This window comes from Lutjanus erythropterus, chromosome 14, assembly GCF_056507025.1.
Source record: "Lutjanus erythropterus isolate fLutEry1 chromosome 14, fLutEry1.hap2, whole genome shotgun sequence".
Taxonomy (NCBI): domain Eukaryota; kingdom Metazoa; phylum Chordata; class Actinopteri; order Lutjaniformes; family Lutjanidae; genus Lutjanus; species Lutjanus erythropterus.
Window position 1 is genome coordinate 5,071,512 of NC_139330.1, and position 23,800 is coordinate 5,095,311.

General features: G+C 38.7%; 1 protein-coding gene across 1 annotated transcript in view; it reads right to left on the reverse strand.

The window, feature by feature from the left end:
• dst (dystonin) overlaps nt 1–23,800 on the reverse strand; it is a 138,456-nt gene that overhangs the window by 91,602 nt on the left and 23,054 nt on the right. The window contains exons 3-7 of the mRNA XM_084736527.1: nt 22,654–22,715; nt 18,409–18,498; nt 13,027–13,104; nt 11,027–11,119; nt 557–723 (exon numbers count right to left, since the gene is read on the reverse strand). Coding sequence (XP_084592653.1) covers nt 557–723; nt 11,027–11,119; nt 13,027–13,104; nt 18,409–18,498; nt 22,654–22,715 — 490 coding nt within the window. The remainder of the gene's footprint in view (nt 1–556; nt 724–11,026; nt 11,120–13,026; nt 13,105–18,408; nt 18,499–22,653; nt 22,716–23,800) is intronic.

Consider the following 23,800-nt stretch of genomic DNA (forward strand, 5'->3'; position numbering starts at 1 on the left):
AGGACATGCTAACTAGAAGACCACTGAACCTACAATACTGGGTATCATTCCATCAGAAACAGAGGAGAAAATATTTTTAAACAATTACACTCATAGCTGCATTGAAACAAATTACACAGAACTGGATGGATGTTAAATCACCATCTATTAATGCTTGGAAATTAACAGTAGAAGACATTAAAGAAATGGACAGAAACATTTATAGGTTGAGAAACAGCCAAGAGGAATTCATAAGAAATTAGAGTAAATGGGTCGAAGAAACAAATGGATAGATGAACGATAAAATTCAAAGAAATAAATTAAAATTAAGAGAGTACAGAAGGACCCACCATCCCCTTTTTCCACTCTTTCCCTTGTTTGTTTCCCTATCTTTATTCAATTCCCTTCAGTCTCTCTGCTTACAAAAGTATAAATGTGTCAGGATGAATCAAATAAGTGATGAATTTGGTAAGCTGTAATTTGAAAACCTGCAATAAAGTAATAAAAAAAAAAAAAAAAAAACACTAAACCCACTATATAACTTTACTGTTCCGAAAAAAACCCTGCAGTTCCTTACCTGTATTTATGAATGATGGCGTTAAATAGCCTCCCGTCCCTCCAGGAGGTTGTGAAGTTGTCACACCGTACACCTACGTAGCCCTCTGTTATCTGCTTGGACCAGAGCAGCAGCCTCTCCTTGGCTGTCATGTCCTCGGACTCCCCTGTCACGTGGATCTCCGAGATCTGTCACAAAGAAAATATGAAATGATGTAAAATATAAGATGCACTGATATTAAATGTGAAGTTGTGGAGGCTTGAAAATATAAGCCACACATTTGTAAATAATAACCCTGTGAGAGTGATCAGCAACACCTTAAAATATCATGTAATCAAATGAAACAACACCACACATCACAGCTTTAAGAAAACTACCACATTAAATTAACAGCTGGTGACTGAATCTGCAGAGACTCTGCCTTCTGCCTGTATTTCCTTATTTTTTCTAATGGTTTTGCTGTGCTTGGGACATTTTACCAACCTAAAACATTGATATTTGACATCTGGATGCGTTTATGGACAGCTCTGATAAATCCTACTGACACCACCTTCAATAATTATCTGTATCAACATTTTATTGTGATGAATTTCTCAGTTATATCACTCAGCTCTACTGAGACCCTCATTAGACTTTATTAGAGGGCCTAATACTGACTAATAATTTTTTTTTTCTAATTTTATACAAATACAGCTTATCATGTGTTATTGGTGTACCATTGGGTCTACAGTGTCTAATTAAGGTACAGCTATGATTATTTATTGACCAATAAAGAACATATTATCTCTCATCTTCATCCAGTTTAATACAAAGTACAGTTTGTTACATCTGACCAGTGTAGTGTAAAATAAAATGTGGCCAAAGTGTCTTTATCTGGTTAATTAGCTGTTGTGTTCACACTTGAAACATGGAAAATGCGAGCAGGTCAGAAGTGTGAGATAAGAGTTGTGTGATAAATAGTTTTACAACATGTTATACTGATCATTAAGATGACCTCAAACAAACAGCTGAGGTTGAATTTCACAGGTTGAGTTCCACTGTGTTGTTTGCACACTGAGTTTAAAACATATTTGACAAGAGTACAAGAGTACGATTCACATCACTTACACCTATGTTGATTCAAGTCTTTGTAGAATTTATTTTCTTATAAAACACATCCCGGACTACCAAAATTATGACACAGAATGAGGGAAACTACTGAGTTGGAAAGCACATGTCAAAAAGTTTGTTTCCATTTTCCATGTCACAGGGAAAATTAAGTCACAACATGGTTTGAACAAAAACCAAGAACAGAAAAACACGGGGTATTTTTACAAGATGAACCTCAATCAATCAATAAATGAACCAATCAATCAATCAATCTCTGCTGTACCCTGGGGGGGGGGGTGTTGCAGCCAGGTGCCATCAGTCATAAACACAGCAGTGAAAAACAGATTGTCAGGCAAACGAAGCCCTGCAGCTCAGATAAGATTAACACAGACACAAATAACACCATCCTGAAGAAGATTAGTGGTCGGCTGGGTTTTTAATTCCCAGTGCCCAATATTTAGAGAGCAGGTCAGCCAATGTCAAAACAAAAGTCATGTTTAATGCCATTATTCCAGGCACATTAGAGTCTCATATGTCTCATATGTTGTCTTAGCCAGCAAGACGTTGTTTTAGATTGATTTTCTATCAATTAATAAAATAGAAACTTATGAAATTGGGTTATGCTGTAAATTTCACTGGAATTTAAGGGAGAGCTGATTACAGTATGTCAGAAGTGACACCATTCAACTCTATTATTCTATACATTATAAAATTTAACATGAGAAACAGAAATAGTTTTAGATTTAATTTACTGGCATTTAGGCTAAGAATAAATGTGTTAACATTTCTAAAAGATGATGGTGACTGAGGAAATTCAGGCAAACGTTTACAACAGGATGCATGAGACCGAGTACAGGGCTCAAAATGAACTTTTTCACCACCTCCTCAAAACCAACAAGGCAGAGCATTAACATTGTTCCACAGCAGCCACAAAGACGAGGCTGCCTGCAGATGTGTCTGCAGACACATCGACCTCTTGAGTCCAAGCGCTGGCCGATGCCAGTTATCTCAAAATGCCAGATTATCGGCTGACAGACGAGTTTATGCAGATTGTACCTTCCACAGCCTGCAATATTTATATAATCCAGTTAAAGCTGCTGCAAGGAGTTTTTAACTGGGTATGAACCCGTCTTAATTTAATACTGATGCTTCTATATGACCTACATAAGTTTGTAAGACAAGAGGAGTTACAGTGAGTCAAAGGTTATTTAAAATTTAAAAAGAAGCAGGAAGAGATGTTTACTCTGATAATTTTCTTCTTTTGTGGTTATTATGGTGGAAACATTACTGCTTATGTCCAAAGGGGCCTCCAACCTCAACAAAATATTTAAGTTCCTTTCCTCCTAAGGAAGAGTACAACTGGAATTAAACAGGCCTACAGCCACCAAATCAAATGTTGATTTTATCATTTTAGTCTAGCTGGAACACAAAAGATGACTAAACTTAAAATGTGTTCAGTATGAATGTTGAAGAGCAAAATTTTACTGGACACTGAACAAGACTGTTTCTACTGAACAGGTTGGTTCCCAAACAAACAACATGCAAAAAAAAAAAAAAAACAGATTCAGTAAGCCTGTAGTGGTCCTCTGTGGATCCACAAACATTAAAAAGAGTTAATCTTCCTCAGAAAATAAAGATGCTGTTTACTTTCTTACAAGCAAAATTAGCATTAGACTCAAAACACATTTTGTTATCAATAACTGCACCAAGATAGTTGTAATTATCCTCCAGAGTGATTTCAGAGAGACACATAACAGCTGATGTTGAATGAGGGAGAGATTTCCTAAAATGAACCTTCATGTCCTCTGTATTTTTATTGTTGCTGAAGATGAAGAAATGACTGTTGCCACCACAATATAAAGTCTTAAACTACAGCTCCATGTCCCTGCTCCTGCAAAAGGCTGACTGTCACTGTGTCATCAGCAGACTTTATAATGTGCCAGTTTTCATACAAACTCTGGCAGCCATTAGCAACAACCCTGCAGTGGTCTTACCATTACTGTCACACACTTTAGCCTCCTAATGTCACACTGTAATCAAACTAATATCAAGCATGACCACCTGTTTTAGTGAGATCCCTAATAATTAATACAATAAGACATAATTTATGTCCTGAATGTGCTCAACAAAACCAAAACCCCACCAATAAAACTGAAAAATAAACAATAGAACCCTGCTAGAGTTGGGACCAATCCATTATCAGTATTCGGACATAATTCACTCATCATATATCATATTCCATTAATCAATCCAATCATCCAGATTCCACAGTCTGATTTTTTAAAGACAACCATCTGGGCTTTCCTAGAGTTCATTTGTTCACACATATGTGTGTGAGGATGAGTGAGATACAGAGAGGAACAAAGGTGGCTAAAGACTGACGGATGCTCAGTGACGGGCAGACATGCTGCCTGGAGCCAGCAGTCATACTCATGGTACCTGTCTGGACGTCTGAAAGTCTCGTAGAGATATCACGAGGGCTGAAGACATGAGATGTGTCTCAGTATCAGCAGATGCTCTCTGGCCAATTATTGATTGGGCTTTAACAAAAACGTTAATGTCAGCCGGGGCAGGAATTTCATGGCAGCTATGGGCGTCATGGCCGCTGTTCCCCTTCACATTGGCCGTATGCCCCTCAAAAAGTTATCTGCCCTGTGGATGGCCTTAATGTCCCCACCTACACAGCTTCAGCTTCTTCTGCCATTTACTCCTCTGCCTCTTTCCTTTCAGTACAGTTTTTAGACACCAGTGTCTTTTCTTGCCATTCTGACTGGACAATATCAATTAAAGACACTGCACACATAATCAGTGGAGGGTTTGATTTCAAGCCTGGTGTGAACCACTGAAAAACAAACAAACAAAAAAAAAATATGGACAGAAGAAGTGTCAACATGATCAAACTTTCTTTGACCATGAAGTCAAATGTTACTCTACAAGTCTGTGTTTTACACTTATACCAAAATAATGCCTTATTATCTCAAAATAATGACTTATGATCATAATATAATGAGTTAGTATCTAAAAAAAATAACCTACAATCTCAAAATAATGAGTTGGTATCTCAAAATGAGAAACTTTCTCATTATTATTCAGTGACTATACTGATAAAGTTTCTCATTATTTTAAGATACTATCTCATCATACATCACACATCATTTAGTATGGTTTCATGATATAGACTGACCTCTGACTGACTTCCAGTGTCCCTGTGCTTAGCATTAACCAATTAGAAAAGAATAATAATAAAATCATGCTTAACCCTGAAGTCAAATTAATTATATTATATCTGTGGACCTTATCCGATGGACTTGCTGTCCTGACATTTGGCCACTGAGGTCCAAGTGTCTTTGACCCAAAAATGATGAAATCCCAGGTCTGATGTCAATATACTGCTTCTGTCTCTGCATAGAGATGAGCAGCATGAATATTTCAACGCAGGTTTCACATAAATCTAATGATGTTGTCAGTAAGTACTTTTTACATTCACATATATTTAATAATGTATGATTTTTGAGTTATTCTGTGTCCAGAATGACTGTGAACACTGACAGACAGACAGCACAGTGATGTTATAACATGCTACAATGGACCGAGCTGATGGGATCTAAAATTATATAATGAGAGATAAGTTTAACAAAATGCATTTGCTCTACAGAACTGCTTTATTTAAGCTGATATTTTCACTGTAGTGCTTCACTCCCATGATTTAAACGCCAGCTCTGCAATTCTGAGGTTACACTATACCCCAATCAAACCTCTTATTAATCCATGATACATCACACCCCCAGTGGCTATAAATAACAAGTTATAACTTTACCTCCTGTTGGGTGGAAATACATTTGGCAGGAGCTGGAAGATGTTCCACGTAACCAGAGCAGGTGGAGGCCCTCCGTCTCCTCCTCCTGTGTGCTTGAGAGCCCCATATAATCTTGGCAAACGTTTCCTCACTCCCGGGTCTGTCATTACCCCTCAGAGTCCGCAGTGTGTGCTCCACCGCTCCAAAGCTAACAGCCCTCCTTAACTGGCGCTGTATCAGCTTCTTCACGAGAAGTCCATCCTTAGCTGAGGCTCCTCTGGAGGTCGTGTTAATGCCGTGAAGTTTTCCTTCTACAGTGGACCTGCTTCTGTCACCGTCCTCCGTCTGCTCGGCGGAAAACCTTCTCAACCTGTAAGCTAACTTCTTGCCAAGAGGGTTATTATGGGGATCTCTGAGGATTAAAACTGGTACCTCTCCAACATAGACACCCCTGCTGAGGCTTTCTTGCCTGGATAGATGTGTCTCCACCACTGATGGCTTTTCCAGCTCTGCTTGGGACTCCTGTATGTTCCCATCTGGGCCATCTTGAGGCTCAACGCTACTGCAGATGGCCTCGCTTGTCACAGCCTGACTTCCAGGACTCCTGGGAGATTCAACAGGCTGAAATTCCTCAGATTTCCTCTTCTTCCTCTGAAAGTAGCGACGGCCTTTGAGCTCTTTAGATTCAGGGCTCAGTGGAGCTTTCTTGGGGTCAACATAGCATTCCTCTTTAGGGCCTCGCACACAGCCACAGATGTTTCCCATGGCTGACAGTCATGTAGTCTCTTACCCATCGACTGAACGACTTGTTTTCATGCAAAGTATCCAGTGAGCTCCGCTTGATCTGAAGAGCTACGATCCCATTGACAGAAAGTCATTTTCACACAGTGCCACTAGCACACAATAAGCGGTGGCAGACACCCCGGCAGCCAGAGATAAAGCTCCACTCAGAGCAGAGTTGACTTTTTCCTTTCATTGACTCCCAGAGACTCACAGCTGAGAACTGGTCAGCCTCTCTGTCTCTCTTGCTCTCACTGCGTTTCTCTCTTGCTCACACGCTCTTGCTCGCACGCTCTCTCTTGGGTCTCTCCTCTGACATTGGAATCCTTTCTGACCTTTGAAACATTTCTCTTGCTTTGCTAATCCAGCCCAAACGCCATAAATGCACACACACAGACGTAACCCACGTGCATATAGCTCTCAGCTGAGCAGGAGTGAAAAAGGTTTGTGGACAGACCTGTTTCAGGCTGGCCTGTCTGCTTCTGAGTCTGCACAGTAAACATGCACACGTCACAGATGCCTCTTGGGTTTCCTAATATTTGTGTCTGTAATGAGAGAGGTGGTTCTACTGTGAGAAACTTTGGCTCAGCACGTTTGGCTGCATGGAGCAGAACAGAGTCCCAGCCGGTCAGAAAGGCTTTGAAAAACAAAACAGCGTAGGTCAACGAGAGCAGCAGGAGCAGAGGCAAATCCGAGCTGGACAACAAAGTGCTTTCACTTTGTCTATTAATCAAGCTACGTACAATGGTAGAGCCAGAGGTGGGGCTTAAGTCCAATGGTTTGAACAAACACTATTATCTGAGCAGATCACCACCACTGCAGTTCACAAGGGGGCAAATGCTCTGACCAGGAAGTGATTCACCATATAAAACCATTACAACAACTATAAGATAACAGTGGCTGACAGAGCGTGACGCAAGCCTACTGAAGAGAGAGCTATCATTACTGTTATTACATGGCAAAAAGAGAAATTATCAGTGTGTGAAAGAGTAAATGTAATGCCACCACACAGCTCAACTAAAAATAACAGTGTCACTCTGAGCTTACAATATTTGAACGCCAATGAAGTTTCCCTGAAGGTCAAAGTCACCTGACAGCCCACACAGTTCAAACTACAGTATGCTGATTACTCCAACTGCTACTTATGGACAGCTTGTGGTCAAACTATCAAATTTATTGCACTATTAGATTATATTTCTGCATGTTACATTACAGTAAAATTAAGGTTAATAGCATTTCTATGACTTTTATAGCCTTACTTGATGTGTTATTTTTAAATGACAATGTTTTAAAGCCACAGTTCACCCCAAAAATCAAAAATACATATTTTTCCTCGGGCCTAGTGCTATTTATCTGTCTAGATAGTTTTGGTGTGAGTTGCTGAGTTTTGGAGATATCGCCCATAAAGATGTCTGACTTCTCTCCAATATAATGACAAAAATGGTTCTCGGCGTGTGGTGCTCAAAGTGCCAAAAAATATATCTGAACAATTCAACACCAGTGTCTCTTTCCAGAAATCATGACCCAGTTACTCAAGATAATCCACAAACCTTGTTGTGAGCAGTTTCATGTAAGAAAGAAAGTAGTTCATACATGAAACCACTCACAACAAGGTCTGTGGAAAGCTGTTGCTGTAAAAGGAAATTTTGGTGCTTCTCATGTGACTATGCAGCCAGTGTTGATGTTAAATGTGGTCAGTGGAAACAATAAATTCCACAGTGTTTGTTATTTTGATCAAGGAAATAGACTTTTCCTGCTCATAAAGCTGTGCAGCAGTGCCCACATGTACCAGGATGCATTGCACCATATTATCAACCCACTAGCATATACCTATTACTTTGTTGGCCAAAACATAAAGTTAGGTGACAAAAATACTCATTGAGCATGGCCCCTGGCTACCAAGACGCAAAAACTAGACAGTCAAGCTGAAACAGCCTGTAGTTCTTCCTGCATCCTGTGACATCAGTGAATGCAAGACGAACAACACATTTTACAGAAATTGAAAGAATTTCACTTTCAAAACTTCAATAATTAGTGTCCTCAGTTGCCAGACGCTGACTGAGTGTTATTAAAAGAAAAGTTGATGTATCACAGCGGTAAACATGCTCCTCTCCCAACTTTTTGGAGCATCTTGTTGGCATCGAATTCAGAATGAGTGCATATCCCCAAAAAACAATAAAGTTTATCAGTTTTAACATTAAATATCTTGTCTTTGTACCATACTCATTTGAATATAGGTTAAAAAGGATTTGCAAATTATCGCATTCTGTTTGTATTTATGTTTACACAACATTTCAACTTCTCAACACCACGTTCCAGGTAAAAATACAGCATGTTCACCATGGTGAAGAACACAGTAACAGTGGCAGCTTTGTGTAATGAAATCAACTTCTTGTCTGCAAACAATGAATAATGTCAGTCAGTAAACAGTTATGACATAGAGAGTGAAACACAACCGGACACACAGCCTGTCAGTGCAGTCAGGTTATATAAGTTAGTATTAAAAAAATAATGCCTGCAGCAATAAGGAAAGCACATTTATAAGAATGTCCCCAAAACAACCTCTGTCCTCTGGATACTTAAGGCAAACCCACTCATATAAAAGTTCATACATGTCAATCTGCTGTCAGCTGTGCTTATATAATAATGCCAAAGGTATCCTACGCCTAAAGCACAACATTTTATCCTGAAGTGCCCTGCTATTCTTCAAAGTCAAGAAGAAACAGGCCCATTGCTGCTGGATCAACTGCTCGAGGGCTTGCGTGAGACTGACAGCAGCAGGTGTTGGCATCACCACTGACGCTACCTGTCAGCGCGTTTGAGACCAGGAGAAATTATATTAACTACTTTCTCTCCCCCATTATTTCATTGAGGGGCATTAGTCACATGGGTGTATTCTTGTTCTGAAATAACACACTAACTCACTACGAAGCTGCAAGTCTGACAGACTATTACAATATTCCTGTCCTAACCAACAACTGAGTGATGTAGCAAGAGCCAAAGATATTAATAATCCAATGCAAGACAGTCAGAGAGGAGGAGGAGAGGGGAGAGAGAAGGGGGGAGCTTGAGTAAAAAGTGGTCAAAGTATGACGTTTCTGCATGCTGTTAGATTTCGGAGAGATACAGTAAATACTTCTGTGGACACCTGGATGCTCGTGGCATGCACACACAGAGCAGCTCACTTGGCATTTATGTCATTCCAGCAATAAAAAGTATTCACTGAAAGAACATTTTGAGAACATGCAGGGAGCTGTATAGACCAGAGGTACTGACAGTTAAAAGTAGCCTCCGACATCCTGAACTTTTGGACCAACCTGTTTCTCTGAAGCTGTTTCTTATCTGCCCACAAATTTGCTGACTTCCACTGCACATCAACTTACAAATGAAACCGTAAACACTGCCTTCATATTTACTTTGGTATGGCAGCATCATAGCTGTGTGTGAACTGTAAAGTCTTTGTTAGTGCTGTTTTGCGCATGTGGTTCATTTCAGGACCATGACGACTTCACACAGAGGCTTGCAGTGTGAACTTAGCCATACAGTGTAACCCCATTTGTTCTCAAGTGGGCCAGACCATTCATATATCTTTGCATAATACCTATAAATAACAACACCTCCAAATTCTTTCCTTTCTTAGTGTAAAGAAGTACAGGTATATTCACAATTAAGGAACCATCGATTCGATCAATGTCTCATTTTTTCCACATTCAGTCAGTCTACTGTCATTGCATGTGCATTACAATATAGAGATCACAATATATGGAGCTGAACAATAATTCATCCTATATTTTATGATTTGAACAACTTTTCAAGATCTAGAAATTCTTTAAATTTTCCAGACATTTCCATTCCACAAAAAACAACTGAAGTGGAAGCTAATGAGGAAGAAGCTAAAGTTATCTCATGCGTCACAAACCATTAACAAATCAGTTTTGGCAGTGCTTTAGTAACATGATTTCAATAATATTGTTTAAGATATTAGTCTGATAAAGATGATTTAGATCTAGTTTAAATTTCATGTCTTGCACAGACAAAACAAATCTACTTTCAAGTCTTTTTCACTTCACACAAATTCAATACATCCAGTGAATACCAAGACATTTCTACTATGAGGAGCTATGTGATGTAAACGTCTCAAGTTACAACTCGAACTGAATCCAACAGACACTAAAGTGAGCCAGAAGAACACTAACAACATTTATTGCACTATCACCGTCAGTGAGTAACACAGCAGTCACAACGCTCAGCATGATGTATGCTGCACAACTTTGACACCTTGTGGTCACAATTGCAAACATCCACCGGGTGGGTGGGTGTGGGTGTCGGTGTGAAGTCATCATAAAGGCATTAATCTGGAGGGCGTTTGACAATTTATTACACAACTAATTCCCAAAACATACTAGCACTTCTGTACACTGAAATAAAGCAACGCTGTTGAAGATCATCTGCATTCAAATGTCCAAAATATACAACAGACGATACAGGGTTCATACAGCTTCATATGACTAAAATTGAAGCATTTTTCAAGCACTTTCAAGGCACTTAAACTAAAACTTTTAAGACTCTCAAGTATTGAGAGTAATATAACACATGCAACAACTTCATATGTGCTCCTTTCAAATGGCAATGAAATTTACTGCCGATGGAAATTTTACAACAGCTACAACACTTTTTCTTGCTTTGCCTCAATGCAGAAAATGGAATGAAAATCAAAGTAAGTAATAAAAGTAAGTAATAATCAACAATCTAGATAATGAATAATCATAATTACATGGCTATTGAAGCCATAAGAAGGACCAAACCAATACAATGAAAACACTGACCTGAAAGTGCAGAATTATGGTCCAGATCAATCCCAGGGTCAGTTTTGGGTTTCCATCTGTGATGTCGTCATTCCTGATATTTACAAGTTTGACCTGAAAACAGAAAACATATGATTAATATATTTGTATATTTAAGTATGCACACTCTTTACACATGCACACCCCTTACATTTATTTTGTGAGTTAATCGAGTACTAAAATATGAGTGAAACTGTGTTTTGTGTATTCAGACTCACATGCCTGTAATTTATCAAGCACCACAAGGTGGCACAATAGTCATTACAGTAAGTGAGGAAACGCTGTTCCTGGAATCATGTGGGTCTGAGCTGACAGACAGAATAAATGCTTGCTACTAATTAAATCCCATAAACGTGCTAGGACTGTTTTATCTACCACACATCAGAGAGAAATATGATGTGTATTTAATGTATTTAAAGAGTGAGATCGTTTTACATTAATGACCTCAGAGGACACATGGTTGTGTCTGGTATGAACTGAAGCCAAAACAATAGAACAACTCATTTGTGACCATCTATGATTCCTTTGTCTCAGGCCTTACGTCACATCTGGCTACGGCTCAGCAAGGCTGTGTTCTTCATCACATCCTGGCCGTGGCGGTGGGGGAGGGGAGGGCAATCACAGTTCTTTGAAACCCCACTGATGGGATCTGTAGGCAGCGCTCCTTAAATGCTGCTATTACTGTCTGAATAGTCATTTTCATAAAGAAAGATTAAAGTGCCCGAGCCCAACAGTGTGTGATGCTGGAGAATAGGTAATCACCACTGTGTAGGGCCGTCCCACTTCAATTACATGTGTGCCTTAGTGGTTATGAGTGAACAAACCTCTCACAATATGATGCGCCTCCAGTACAGTAGAGCTACACACATGAACCAGTGCATTTAGGTATACATCAGTAAGATACCTGACCACCTTTTTAGATAATTCACTATCCTGCATCAAATTGTTAAATATATCTTTATTGCTGTATGATGGATTCTTATCATAAAGGAATAGGGGGTATTAGGCACTTATTCATCCAGAGTCAGTGTATTACAGAGGCGACAAAGTAAAAAATAGTGGTTCTTAACCTTTTCCAGTTGTGACATCACAGAATAATCAGGTTGGAAACCTGCTCCGTCTGCCTGATACTTTTCAGGGATTACATGAAAGCTACCAAACTCCATATTTTTGAATGCTTGTCCCTTATTTTGAATGTCTTTTGAGAGTTGCCTCCTGGTTCTCACTCTGTGCTGTTTGCCACGATATGGTATTTTATTTTATTCTGCACAACCATCTGCTGACCCCCACAAATAGCCTTGTAGCCCACTTGGCAAAATCAGTAATTGTACCCCATAGAACATTGGAGTTGCTGATCTACCACTTTCCCATTTGGCTAGTTTGTTTGTGTCATTGTGTGATGACGGTGTTTTAAAGGGTTAGTTTTACTCAATTCTGGTATTGGTCCAATACTGGCCAAAATCACTGTGTTGGATATGATCCATTAGCCTTAACTATCATATAAACGCTTAAATAAACTTTGAGCAACATGCCACTGAGAAAGAAGAGTAACACAGATCAAATTCATTTTAATTTTTAATGTTTGAATGGTGCTGATGAATCAAAACCGATGCTGAAAATTCTGTTTGTGAAAAATTTTAAATAAAAATAATCAGCAGTAATGTATAACTGATTAATGTTGTGGATTACATATATCCTCCTTTAGGGGAGAAGAATATTTGTTTTGCAGTTTGGCACCTTTTTAGATGGCTGGGTTAAGCAAAGTGCATTCATACAAATGCATTCAGAACTGTTTGAAGAGAGGGAAAAAGACAGTATTGAATTGGTATCGCTATCAGCATAGGTTGTGGTATCAATCTCAGTATTGGACATGAAAAAGTGGTATAAAGCCATCCCCTGTTGGCTCAACTGTATCCCAGTCTTTAATCTAAAGTGTGACAGAATAAGAATTAGAGAGAGTGTGTGTCTGGATTGATCCGTACCTGCCGCCTCTTTAAATAATCCAGTGCTATTTGTACATTCTGGAGTCTGTGGAAGCGCATCCTCCCTCTCTCCCGAGGCTGTGGACAAAAAAAGAGGGAAGAGGGGCCATGTTTGGTAATTAGGTTCTTCCCAACATCAAAGGACAAATAAAAAAAAAACTGATTAGTAGCATGAAGGACACAGGACATGCATCCAGGTTCTTACCAGCTGATCTGGTGAGGTAAAATAACACACACAGAAAAAACTGTACCCACAACAAGAGTAGCCATCTCTGCAGGCCCACCCAAAATCTGTGCATATGCAGAACATTTTCCACCATTTGCATCTCCACAAATTATCTTACCGTGTAATAAAAAACCTTAACACACGCTAACAGTTAACACAAAACATATTTATACACTTGGTTTGCTGTGCTGTAGACACTAAATGTAAATTTTGACATGAATAGCAGAACGCTGGATTGTTCGAGCAAGTATCCAATTTCTTGTGGCAAATGCACGTGGACAGTCAGGGGCCACAGCATGAAGTAATGAAATGGAAAATGTGTTGAAGCCAGGGTGCAGCAGCAGCAAAAGACTTGTGCTGCATTCAGCCAGATTTCTACATTGATAATAGCTGAGAGAAGAATCCTGCTCATCTCAGTGATAGCAAAGCAACAACATTTAATCAACCCATCTCCCGCAGCTTTCATTCAGTGAATCTCATTCACCTATGAAGCCCTCTTGAGGCTTCAAAATAGCAGAATACCCAAAAGCAGCAGATGAAAAATGTCCTGATGCTCACGTAGGATCGCTACGCGCTTTGATTGTATGGCTCAATGATGGGCAAAGCTAGTGAGATGGATATAAAGACCCAAGCTTCATGGCCAATTTCCTCTAATTTATTGCATCTTTTTAATGCCTTTGCAAGGTCAGTATGCAACATTTATTGGTCTGTGTCTTTTTTGTCTCGAATGTATGCTCATAAAGAAGAACATGAAGATGCCTGGGCCTTTAGATCATGTACACATTATCTGCATTAGGATTGTCACAATATGAGATTTTCACTACACAATTATTGTGGCCCAGAGAATTCACAATAACAATAATGCAATAGCTATACAAAATTTGAAATAAAATGCCATCATTCAAAGTCATTTTCAGAAGGAAACAGAAATGATATAAGATAGTTTGTTTAAGAGATGCTGGATTGTTTACACAATATTATCATGTCTGTTTTGTCTGTAGGGTGTTGCAAAATACCAGTGCTGATATTAACCAAAAGGGGACCAGACATCCTGAAAAAATCAGGTCAGTCCTGAATTATAAGCAGTTGTCCTGAATCCAGAATCCTGTCCTTTTTGTCATGAAATACAGTTAAAATAATAGATAATATGAACAAAATATGAATCTGCAAACATATTCTGGTCAAATTACTTATGTAGGTTATAATTCCTGCTATTAGTGATTAAAAATATTCATGTTTGTAAAATATGTAAGAGTAGTAATGTGTCTTCATATGTTTATTGCACTGAGTTGGCTATCATAAATAACAGATTGTTGATTCAACCTATTTAAACTACATGACACAGAGTGCAGCTGCCAATGTGGGTGGAATTTGTGATCAAAATATCTAAAAAAAAAGTGTTTGTAAGCTGCTACAGCTTAATGACAATCGTAGCTTCTGAAAAGACATTTAAAATGACTAACACACCTGGGATGTGAGCATAAAGATTCATGCATCTTGTAAACACAGCTATCCTCCTTCATACCATCCTCAGAAACTGATCTTCATAATATAACAAATCATTAGAGTTACAGTCTTTTGTTACTCTAAATTATTCTATACATTTGACTGGACATGAGACACTCACCCCCATCTCCCCTGTCCTGAAATTCACCCACTCTCACCTGATCACCAGTTACCAGATATTTAAAAAATGAAACTATTATGTATGTTAATAATATACATATGATAATATCATGTAAGTAATCCAGCACCTCTTAAACATACTCTGTGCTCTTAAATCATTTATGTTTCCTTCTGCCCCACACAGACCTTTTACTATCCACTAAGTGTAATTACATGTTTTGTGTGCTTTGTACAGTTATGGTTACAGACTCTCTTCACCTCCCCACACCTGTATTTCAAGTATATTTCATTTTACCAAAAAACCCCAAAATGCACCATAAACAAAGTGAAAGATGAATTTGACTGATAGCACTGTTTTCTTCAAATTACATGTAGATATTGCAATTGTTATCATTAATTCTTTAGGCCAAGATAATTGTGTAGTGAAATCTGATATTGTGACAGTCCTGATCTGCATCATCAGAATCATCTGGTCATGTAAACAAAGATTGAGACATTATTTCCTGATCAAGAAGTGTCATTGTGAAACATAATGTTGCATAGAAATCACAAATTTAGCAAAATAGGGAGAAGGGAAACAATGCTCTATCATAGAAGAACTACAATATCTGCTAAAGCAATTGTGTAAAGACTACAAAAAGGCAAATCATACAGTGGGATTGTTTCTACACTCCTGTTAACTGGTCACAACACGCTCTGCATTAGTTTGTTAAAAGGGGGTGGGGTGGGGGGCAAGCCACACGTACCCCCTTATCATCATCCACCGTGTCTCCATGCTGCTCAACTGCACATGCTTCTGTCCCACTCACCAACCGCAATGTCTTCAGAAAATCACGCTCCCTTGGCTTATCACCGAAAAGGCAACACATGAGGAAGAAAGGAAGACATGGACACACATGGCGGCCAAATCAAAGGAGGTTAGACAATGGACAGAAACCAATTAAAGAGCGGAGAACAGAAGAGGGGGAAAAGTAGAAGGGAAACAGGATGTAAACAGAAAATAGATAGCCACTTAGAGGATGAAAGTTAGTTACACTGGAGAGAGGGAGTAACTGCTGGAGCTCTTTGCACAGGAATACATGCAGTTTTAATACAGTAAGGGACATGATAACATTAAGGAACTCAGGACTGTACAAAGACAGCATTAACATACTTCAATATAAGATGAAAGAATGACATGTTAACAGAGAAATGGAATTATACTGCAAATAACCTGCTGGATAACATGCAGCCCTTCAGTAGCCACTGTCTTATAGACCACAGCACTACGGCTGTGCACTACACTGTGCAGCTATATGCTCGTTATGAGACTGACTAAACACATAAATAAATGGAACTGTACAGAATTTGAGCCTTCCATGAACAAGGTTTAAAAAAGGCTTTAGGCCCTAATCAGACAGAGCACAGTTTTGGCAGTGAGACACATCTTTTTCCAGTTGTTTTCTACAGGCAGGAAGTGTTTTGCAATAATGCTTCCCAAGCACCTTGCAGTTTTGCAGGAGCACTCTGATTGCCTCAGGTTGAACAAAAGCCCCTGACGTCATTCAAGTTTTTTACCCATTGTCCAATGAGATAATTAATTGAGAGACGAGCCTTCTGTGGTGGTGAGGGCAGAGTTTACAGATGCTTGGAAACAACAATCATAGAGGACAAACTCGTGGTGGCTGTTGCAGAATACCCAGAGCTAATTTTACCAACTGTGGTTACTGATTTGAACAGACAACAGCAGCCTGGAAGCAAATTAGTGCTGTACTTGAGATTTCAGGCAAATTGTTTTCATTCATTTAAACTAATAACTGCTAATAACTGATGACACAGAGTTCATGGTTTGTGTTAGGCTACTGTTGGCTCCCACATCTCCCTAGGCAAGCTGCCTGTAATTTCTCCCTTTTCAGAGGGTTTCACATAGATGTCTGTTTCCCTGTGTGCAGCATAGTGTTTGAAAACAGCCTCACAACCTCGATCAGAGACAGTGCCATGTTTCCATGTTTAGGTGGCTAACTATGTATATACCAGGAAGTTACTATCTCTAGCTAACCAAAATATAAGATTACAGATCTGGGTTTACTTTACAGCGAAATCACGATTACACTGAGAACAGGTGATTCATTGATGCCTAGCAACAGCTAGAAACAGCCAGAAAAACAACAGCTTCAACTAAAAAGTGTTTTTTACAACCTGCCAGATGTGCTCTGTGTGATCAGGGCCTTATACTGCTAAAGCAGGGCCACCATGCAAACACTAAAAGTCATGACAGTTACCTATTTTTGGTTAAACATGTGATCTGGACACTGCTTACTAACAGTATCACTAATAAATCCATTTAAAGGACTAGTGTGTAGCATTTAGTTGCATCTAGCAGTGAGACTACAGTGGCCGCAAAGAAATGCAAAAGGGGGAATCTAGAGATTGTGTTTGGTTTGTTCCTTCCGGGCTACAGTAGAAACATGGCAGAGTAACCCAGTGGACTCCATGAAAGAGCACCCACTCCTTCTGTAGATATAAACGGTTCATTACAAGGTAATGAAAACACAGCAATTCATAGTTTCAGGTGATTATACACTAATAAAAACATACTTGTAAATATTATATCCAATTTCTACCATATCTGTTGATTTTGTGTGGACCCCAGATAAACTAGGGACCACTTTGTGGAAGCTAATGGTGATTCGTATAAAGAATAAAGGTAGCCTTTGGCGATTAGTGCGTTAAAAAGGCAAGTTAGCAAGTTAATTAACTTTGTTAATGACTGATTATTGGCTGCCAATAACTTGCTGGAAACTCACAACCAAAGAGCTAGTTGTCCTACTTGCGAGTTTTTCCTTAATATGATTACATTTTGTAAACTGAAACACAACAACCTTTAATATCCCACTTATGTTGCGACTTGAGCATAACTATGGCACAAAGCACCCATCCCTGACTGCATCAAAAAAACATGTATACATGAAGCAACTGCTTCATGTATTGGCTTACTGTGCCACACTGCTTCATATTACTTACAGCTAGTCACACAGCAAAACTAATCACAATGATGAGCACATCAATCAGTTTCATAGATTACCCAGAATGGATGAGGGAGAGAAAGGAAAAGAGTCCTTAGATATGTTTGAAAGCTGCACACAATTTACAAAAAATGTAGTTTTAAGAGTGGGTTTTGGTGTATGCATAATCACTGCAGATCTGATTACAGACCATCAAATCCCAGGATTCCCTCCTACTATCAGTTATGTAAGTGAGAAGGAGGAAATCCAAGTGAATCATTCATGCAAAGGTGTAACAGATTTTTCAAGGAGGAGAACAACAGATTTCTCACTTTTCCTTGTTGGCGTCTTATGACAATCTGAATGTTTTGTGATTTCATTAGAACTGATCTGAATGGAAATCACTCTGGACTCATTCAGATCACAGAACTCTCCCAGTTCCACACAGACCAAAACATCATCAGTGTTTCATAACTTTGTCTCGACTTTTTCTTTATCTCTTCAAGAAAAACTGACCACGAAAACTGAGACAACGGAAAAACTCACCAATGTGTCTCCAGACAAAACCTCCAGCAGTGAGATCAGGTTATGTCCATCTCGCAAGTCTTCGTACAGGTCATTTATATGTTTCCGTACCTACAGACATGATGGGAAAAGCAGAGTGTGAGCCAACTGCAAATATTATAGCATTATATCATAATATCATATTATTACACAACTGTTCAGTATAAAACAAAGTTAAACGATTAATTTACATGTAATTAAAACTGGAGTTGTTTTCATATTTCTGACAGGAGTTACTGAAGGATTTTCAGATGAGTTTTTTTTAATAAGCTGACCACATATTGGGAATCTAATTGATTACTCTCACCTGAAAAAATCTAAAAAAAATTAATAAAATTACATATTGACATGCACCTGGGAACCTGTATAGCAGCAGTAGACCTGAGGGCAGTCAGGTCTGCATATTTCCATGTAACATTTGACTCTGTGTATAAATGGTCATTAAAATAGAACACTTAAAAATATTAGTATGTAGTGTTATTCAAGGTTGCTTTGTCATAATATCTGTGCCAGAGAAGTTGCATGTGTTAACTGATCCTTCGCTAAGCCCCACCCCCAAACAGCAACTGTCCAATCATTGGTTGGTAATTGTAACTAGGGCTGAAATATCTGTGAAAAATCTTGCAAGAGTCTTGCAAATTTGGGGTTCCCTTCACACCAGCAGACACCAAGAGTGACGGACATGACGTGCCACCGCAGCAATAGTGGACCCGCAAGACGGCAGAACACACAAAGTTATTTCTGGATTTGTTTATTTCTGCTGTATTTCACCATCTGACTAACGTTTGCTAAGATGTAAGCTAGCTTTAGCCTCACTCTGTTGGCATTAATGTTATATCATGTATGCATTTACTAGGTAGTTTTACAAATACACTTTCACAGGATTCTTGTTTTAAAACATGTCAGACGGAAAGATTAAAACATCAGCTAGAGACTTCTCAGCTGACTCAAGCTGAGTTATCATCAGCTTACATCAGCCAGCTACACTTAAAATCTGAGTCTTTATTTTAGAAGACAAAATCCACAGTCCTCAGCTAGAAATGACAATCTGCTTTTGTTTATGCCTCTAAGGAATCACAGACCTCGTGTGTCAATGATGTTTCAACTTTTCAGCGAGAATGGAAAGACTGACAGGCGTAGCAACAGTAATGTGGAGGGCGGTGCTTAGAGAAGGGTCAATTGAGCTGCACCATATTGGTCTCAGTCAATGCATGTGTTCTCTTATATGTCATCTAATAAAAGTGTCTAAATAATAACTGTGAACTGCTGAACTTATGTAAAGGTAAGGTTCAATGAGCAGCAATTTCAGAATGAAAAAAAAACTGTACAATTGAGGGACACTGAGGATTTTGAATCATGCAACCTTGTTTTTGTTGATTAACAGTTTGAGCAGGACATCATTGTGACACCTTATCTAAGCACTTAGCGAGGCACTTGACAGCTCTGGTCAGAGGTTCTCTCCTTCCAGCGGGCCATCTCTCCTTCCTGTCCTAAATACCGCGCCTCTGAAATCACGCTGCTGCCCGTTGACCTGCTTTCACACAGGGCTTTCAGCACTGTAATCCCAGATAGCAGCCACAGCTGTGGAGCCAAAATAGACCTGCACCCTTATGCTACTGGGTCAACTGAGCAGATCCCCCAACTATTACTCAGCACCTCTGATTTCTCATGGACCATGTGTGAGACCTGCTGAAATCTGTCTGTCAGAACACAAAATAAAAGGCAAATATTCAAAAAAAACAAACAAACAAAAAAAAAAACAAATAAAAAAACCACTAATAAACCAACAAGTTCAGAAAAGAGGATATTGTTTTTATAGACATGTTACTGTTGCTTTCTGCAGCTTCAATATGTGTGTCATGTTGTGTCATGTTTTATACCAGCAGCTGGCCTCATGCATCCCTCTAATGATTTTCGTATTGGAAATAATAGATTCCTGTGTGAAAACATCATATGTAGTTGATCATAAAACTAGTTATCAGCACTGATTAATGGGAGCCACCATCAAGTAAGCGTTTATCTTATTACCAGGAACTTTAAATCGACTGTTCAAGACAGGTTTATGGCCCACAACATGCTCTGACGACGATGATCAAAGAACACAAAAACCCCTCAGGAGCAAAACAATAAATACCACACAGTAGGAGGACCTGGATTACTGCCTTGTGGTTGTATATACACCTCCACCAAACAGTCAAGTTGCAGTTCACATCCATGTATGTCCAGACTCAGATCATGCATGTAGCAAAGACTTTCAAGGAATTTAATAAAAAACTAAGTGTATTTTTTGGCAAAATTCATCACTATTTTGACTTGCATGATTCCAGTGATTAACGATTTCTAACCAGTCCAGCTGGTGAGTGAGTTTCAACATATCCCAAGTGTTCTCCTTGTTTTCCTTATCCTGAAATGTTTCCTTTATTTTTGTGTGAGAGAGCTGCACTGCCGTGTTTCAAATTGTGTTCCACAACATTTACAATGGCTAAACTCTAAAACCTACTGTGTTTAAGGCTAATGTAAGGGAACCATAGCTGGTAGTAGTAGCCACAGTCCTGACTCCTCATTATTCAGTCTGAGTTATCTGTCATAAAATTATGCAAAATTTAACATTTTATCTGTCACAATATCAGCAAATTTAAACTACTGTTTGCACTCTGAGTTCAAGATATATTCAAAGTTCAGCAGCAGAAAATCACTTTTGCATCAAGTTTAAAGTCAGAAGATTTTTTTTTAATTTCAGATAGAAGAAAAAATAACAATGGCTAAATTTTATTATTGGATTTATTTTGTACTATGGTATCGAATTGGATATCAAGAATAGTGGAAATTCACTAGTACTGGTATTGACTACAAAATTTTCTGGCATTGAAACATCCCTAAATGTTTACCATATTTACCATCTTAGTTTAGTGTGTTAGCATGCTATGATTTGATATCTGTTACTAAACACAAAGTGCAGCTAAGGCTGATGTCATTAGTTCTGCAGGTATTTGGCTATAAACCAAAGTGCTGGACTGGTGATGTTGGCACTGAAATGTCAGGGGATCAAGTTATTACACTTCATCCACACAGAGACAAAATGTGTGTACTACATTTAAAGACAATCCATCTAGTGGTTGGTGAGACAACTGCCACTCAAACCCACAACTGACATGACGTTGGAGGAAAAGTCAGGGGGTCATAAAAGTCTGCAGGATTGATCCTCTGGGGACCATGAATGTCCGTACAACTAATTAATGGCAATCCATCCAAAAGTTGTTGAGATATTTCAGTTTGGACCAAAGTTGTAGTTTCAGTAAATCTACCCTCATGTGGTACAGCAAGAATGGTCTTCTGGATTATGAAAACTCTCCTTGCTGAGACAGTTTCTGAAAAAACACTGAACTTCTATCCCTGCTGTCGTTGCTCATTAGGTCACTGGTTTTATTTTTGCTTGAGAATTGCCGGGTCTTAAAATGTTTCTGTTGGTTCAGCCATATTTATTACTGCTAATTTCTGCCTCTATTTACAGGATTCATGGCATCAGCTAATGTATCTATATCACTCGCAATTAGTAACTCTCACTATGTCATGTTCTTTTTATGCATTTTAATAATAGTGAATGACTGAATGAAAGAATTCCCCTCACTCTATGTCACAGAACTACATGTTTATGCCTTATTGACAGAAATGAGTGTGATTTCTAGCATTAGGAGTGATTCATGTACCACTGGTGCATGAAACCTCTAAAGTATAACATTTTGCATGAATCCTGTTTTACAAAGACATATTAGATGAGACATGTCAGTGCTTGTCTGTCAGCTAAACTGTTTCATTAAATTCCACAGACAGATCAGACGTCACAGTAAACTATTCAGATTTCTGAGTCATCAAAAGACAAGCTGTTGCTGCAGCGGTGCAACAGCAAATGACTTTTAAAAAGCTTTAATAATGTCTGAGGAGGAATGTTTGCATGTTGGGACCCAGCATGAAGGGTGCTAAGTGTTATTACTGACAATACTTCTCTGATGGATTGTTTATGTTGGAGGAAAATGGCTTGCTGGTTGTTGGAAATAAATGTTTGAGTTTTAATTATTATTTAGGTTTGACTGCTGTTATTAATAGTTTCCATATGAACACATGGGACAAAGGATGGGATTTTCAGATCAATTTTCATACACAGATATTCTAAATGTGGCATAATAGAAAGGAAAAAAATGCACACAATTATCATACATTAATTCTTACCTTCATCAGGTGCTGATTTATCCATTTTGTAAATGTCTTCTTCTGCACTCTGTCTCTTTCATCTGAAGAAGAGAGAAAAAAGAAAAAGGCATCCTGTAAGCTACAAACCAATCATCAGGGAAGTGTTTGGGCAACACAAATCTCTTGTCATTAGACAAGCCTGATTCTGCTTAGTATACGCCTGCTACACAGCCTATTAGGTCGTATTATATTTGGTGTTAACTCACTATAGCAATTTATTTTTGTAGCTTAGGTTTCATTTCAACTTCATTTGCTCCTATTAAGCAGGAGTCTTCATCCTGCAGGAAATATTGAGCATCAAACACTTTATTTCCCTTTCATGCACCAATTTGTGCCAGAGCTGGGAGTAACTCACCAATGTGCAAGTGACAAACAAGTCTGATGTCTTTACCTTTAAGTCTCAAGCAAGTCCCAAAGTCAAGACCCTGCTAAGTCAAGCAAGTCATAAATCAAGTCATTGCTCAGGACAAGAGAGTCACGAGTCAAGTAATACAATTCTGATGATCTCCCACCCATTTCATATATAAATTAGTTAAAGACACACAAAGTTGGGTGCTATTTTCAGCATTACTGGAAAACTGATTACACCTTATAAATATCTATGACATTTCACATTTTGTGGTAATCAATAACAAGGCTGCTATATGAACACCAACAGAGAGAAAAGCTCTGAAATTATAATATAGATCTATAGCTAAATGGCTCTAAAGTGAAAACTGAAGTACAAAACAAAAAAATTCACAGTGTGAAGTCTCCTGCCGAGGCTCCCCTTCAGGAGGATTGCACCATATCTCCTCAGCCTATACAGTGCTACAGGGATGATGTATTTTTGTAGGCTAACCCAGGAGTTAGCATCGTTCTGACTTCTTAAATAAAAAGCCAACTGGATTTTTCCTTAGAATTTGGATTAGTGCAAAAAGTAAGCTCTCTCTGAAGAAAAGTTTATGATACTGACACATTTTGTTCAGCAAGATAATCTTGACAATGATTTTTGAAGCCTACATGCAATCGTCAGAAGTAAAAAAGGTGACACTGGGCCAAGAGGTGATTAGAGTTCGGTGTGATGAAGTTCAATGACCATGACAACCATTGTAGCATCATTGTGGAAGATGAACAATTTTGATGA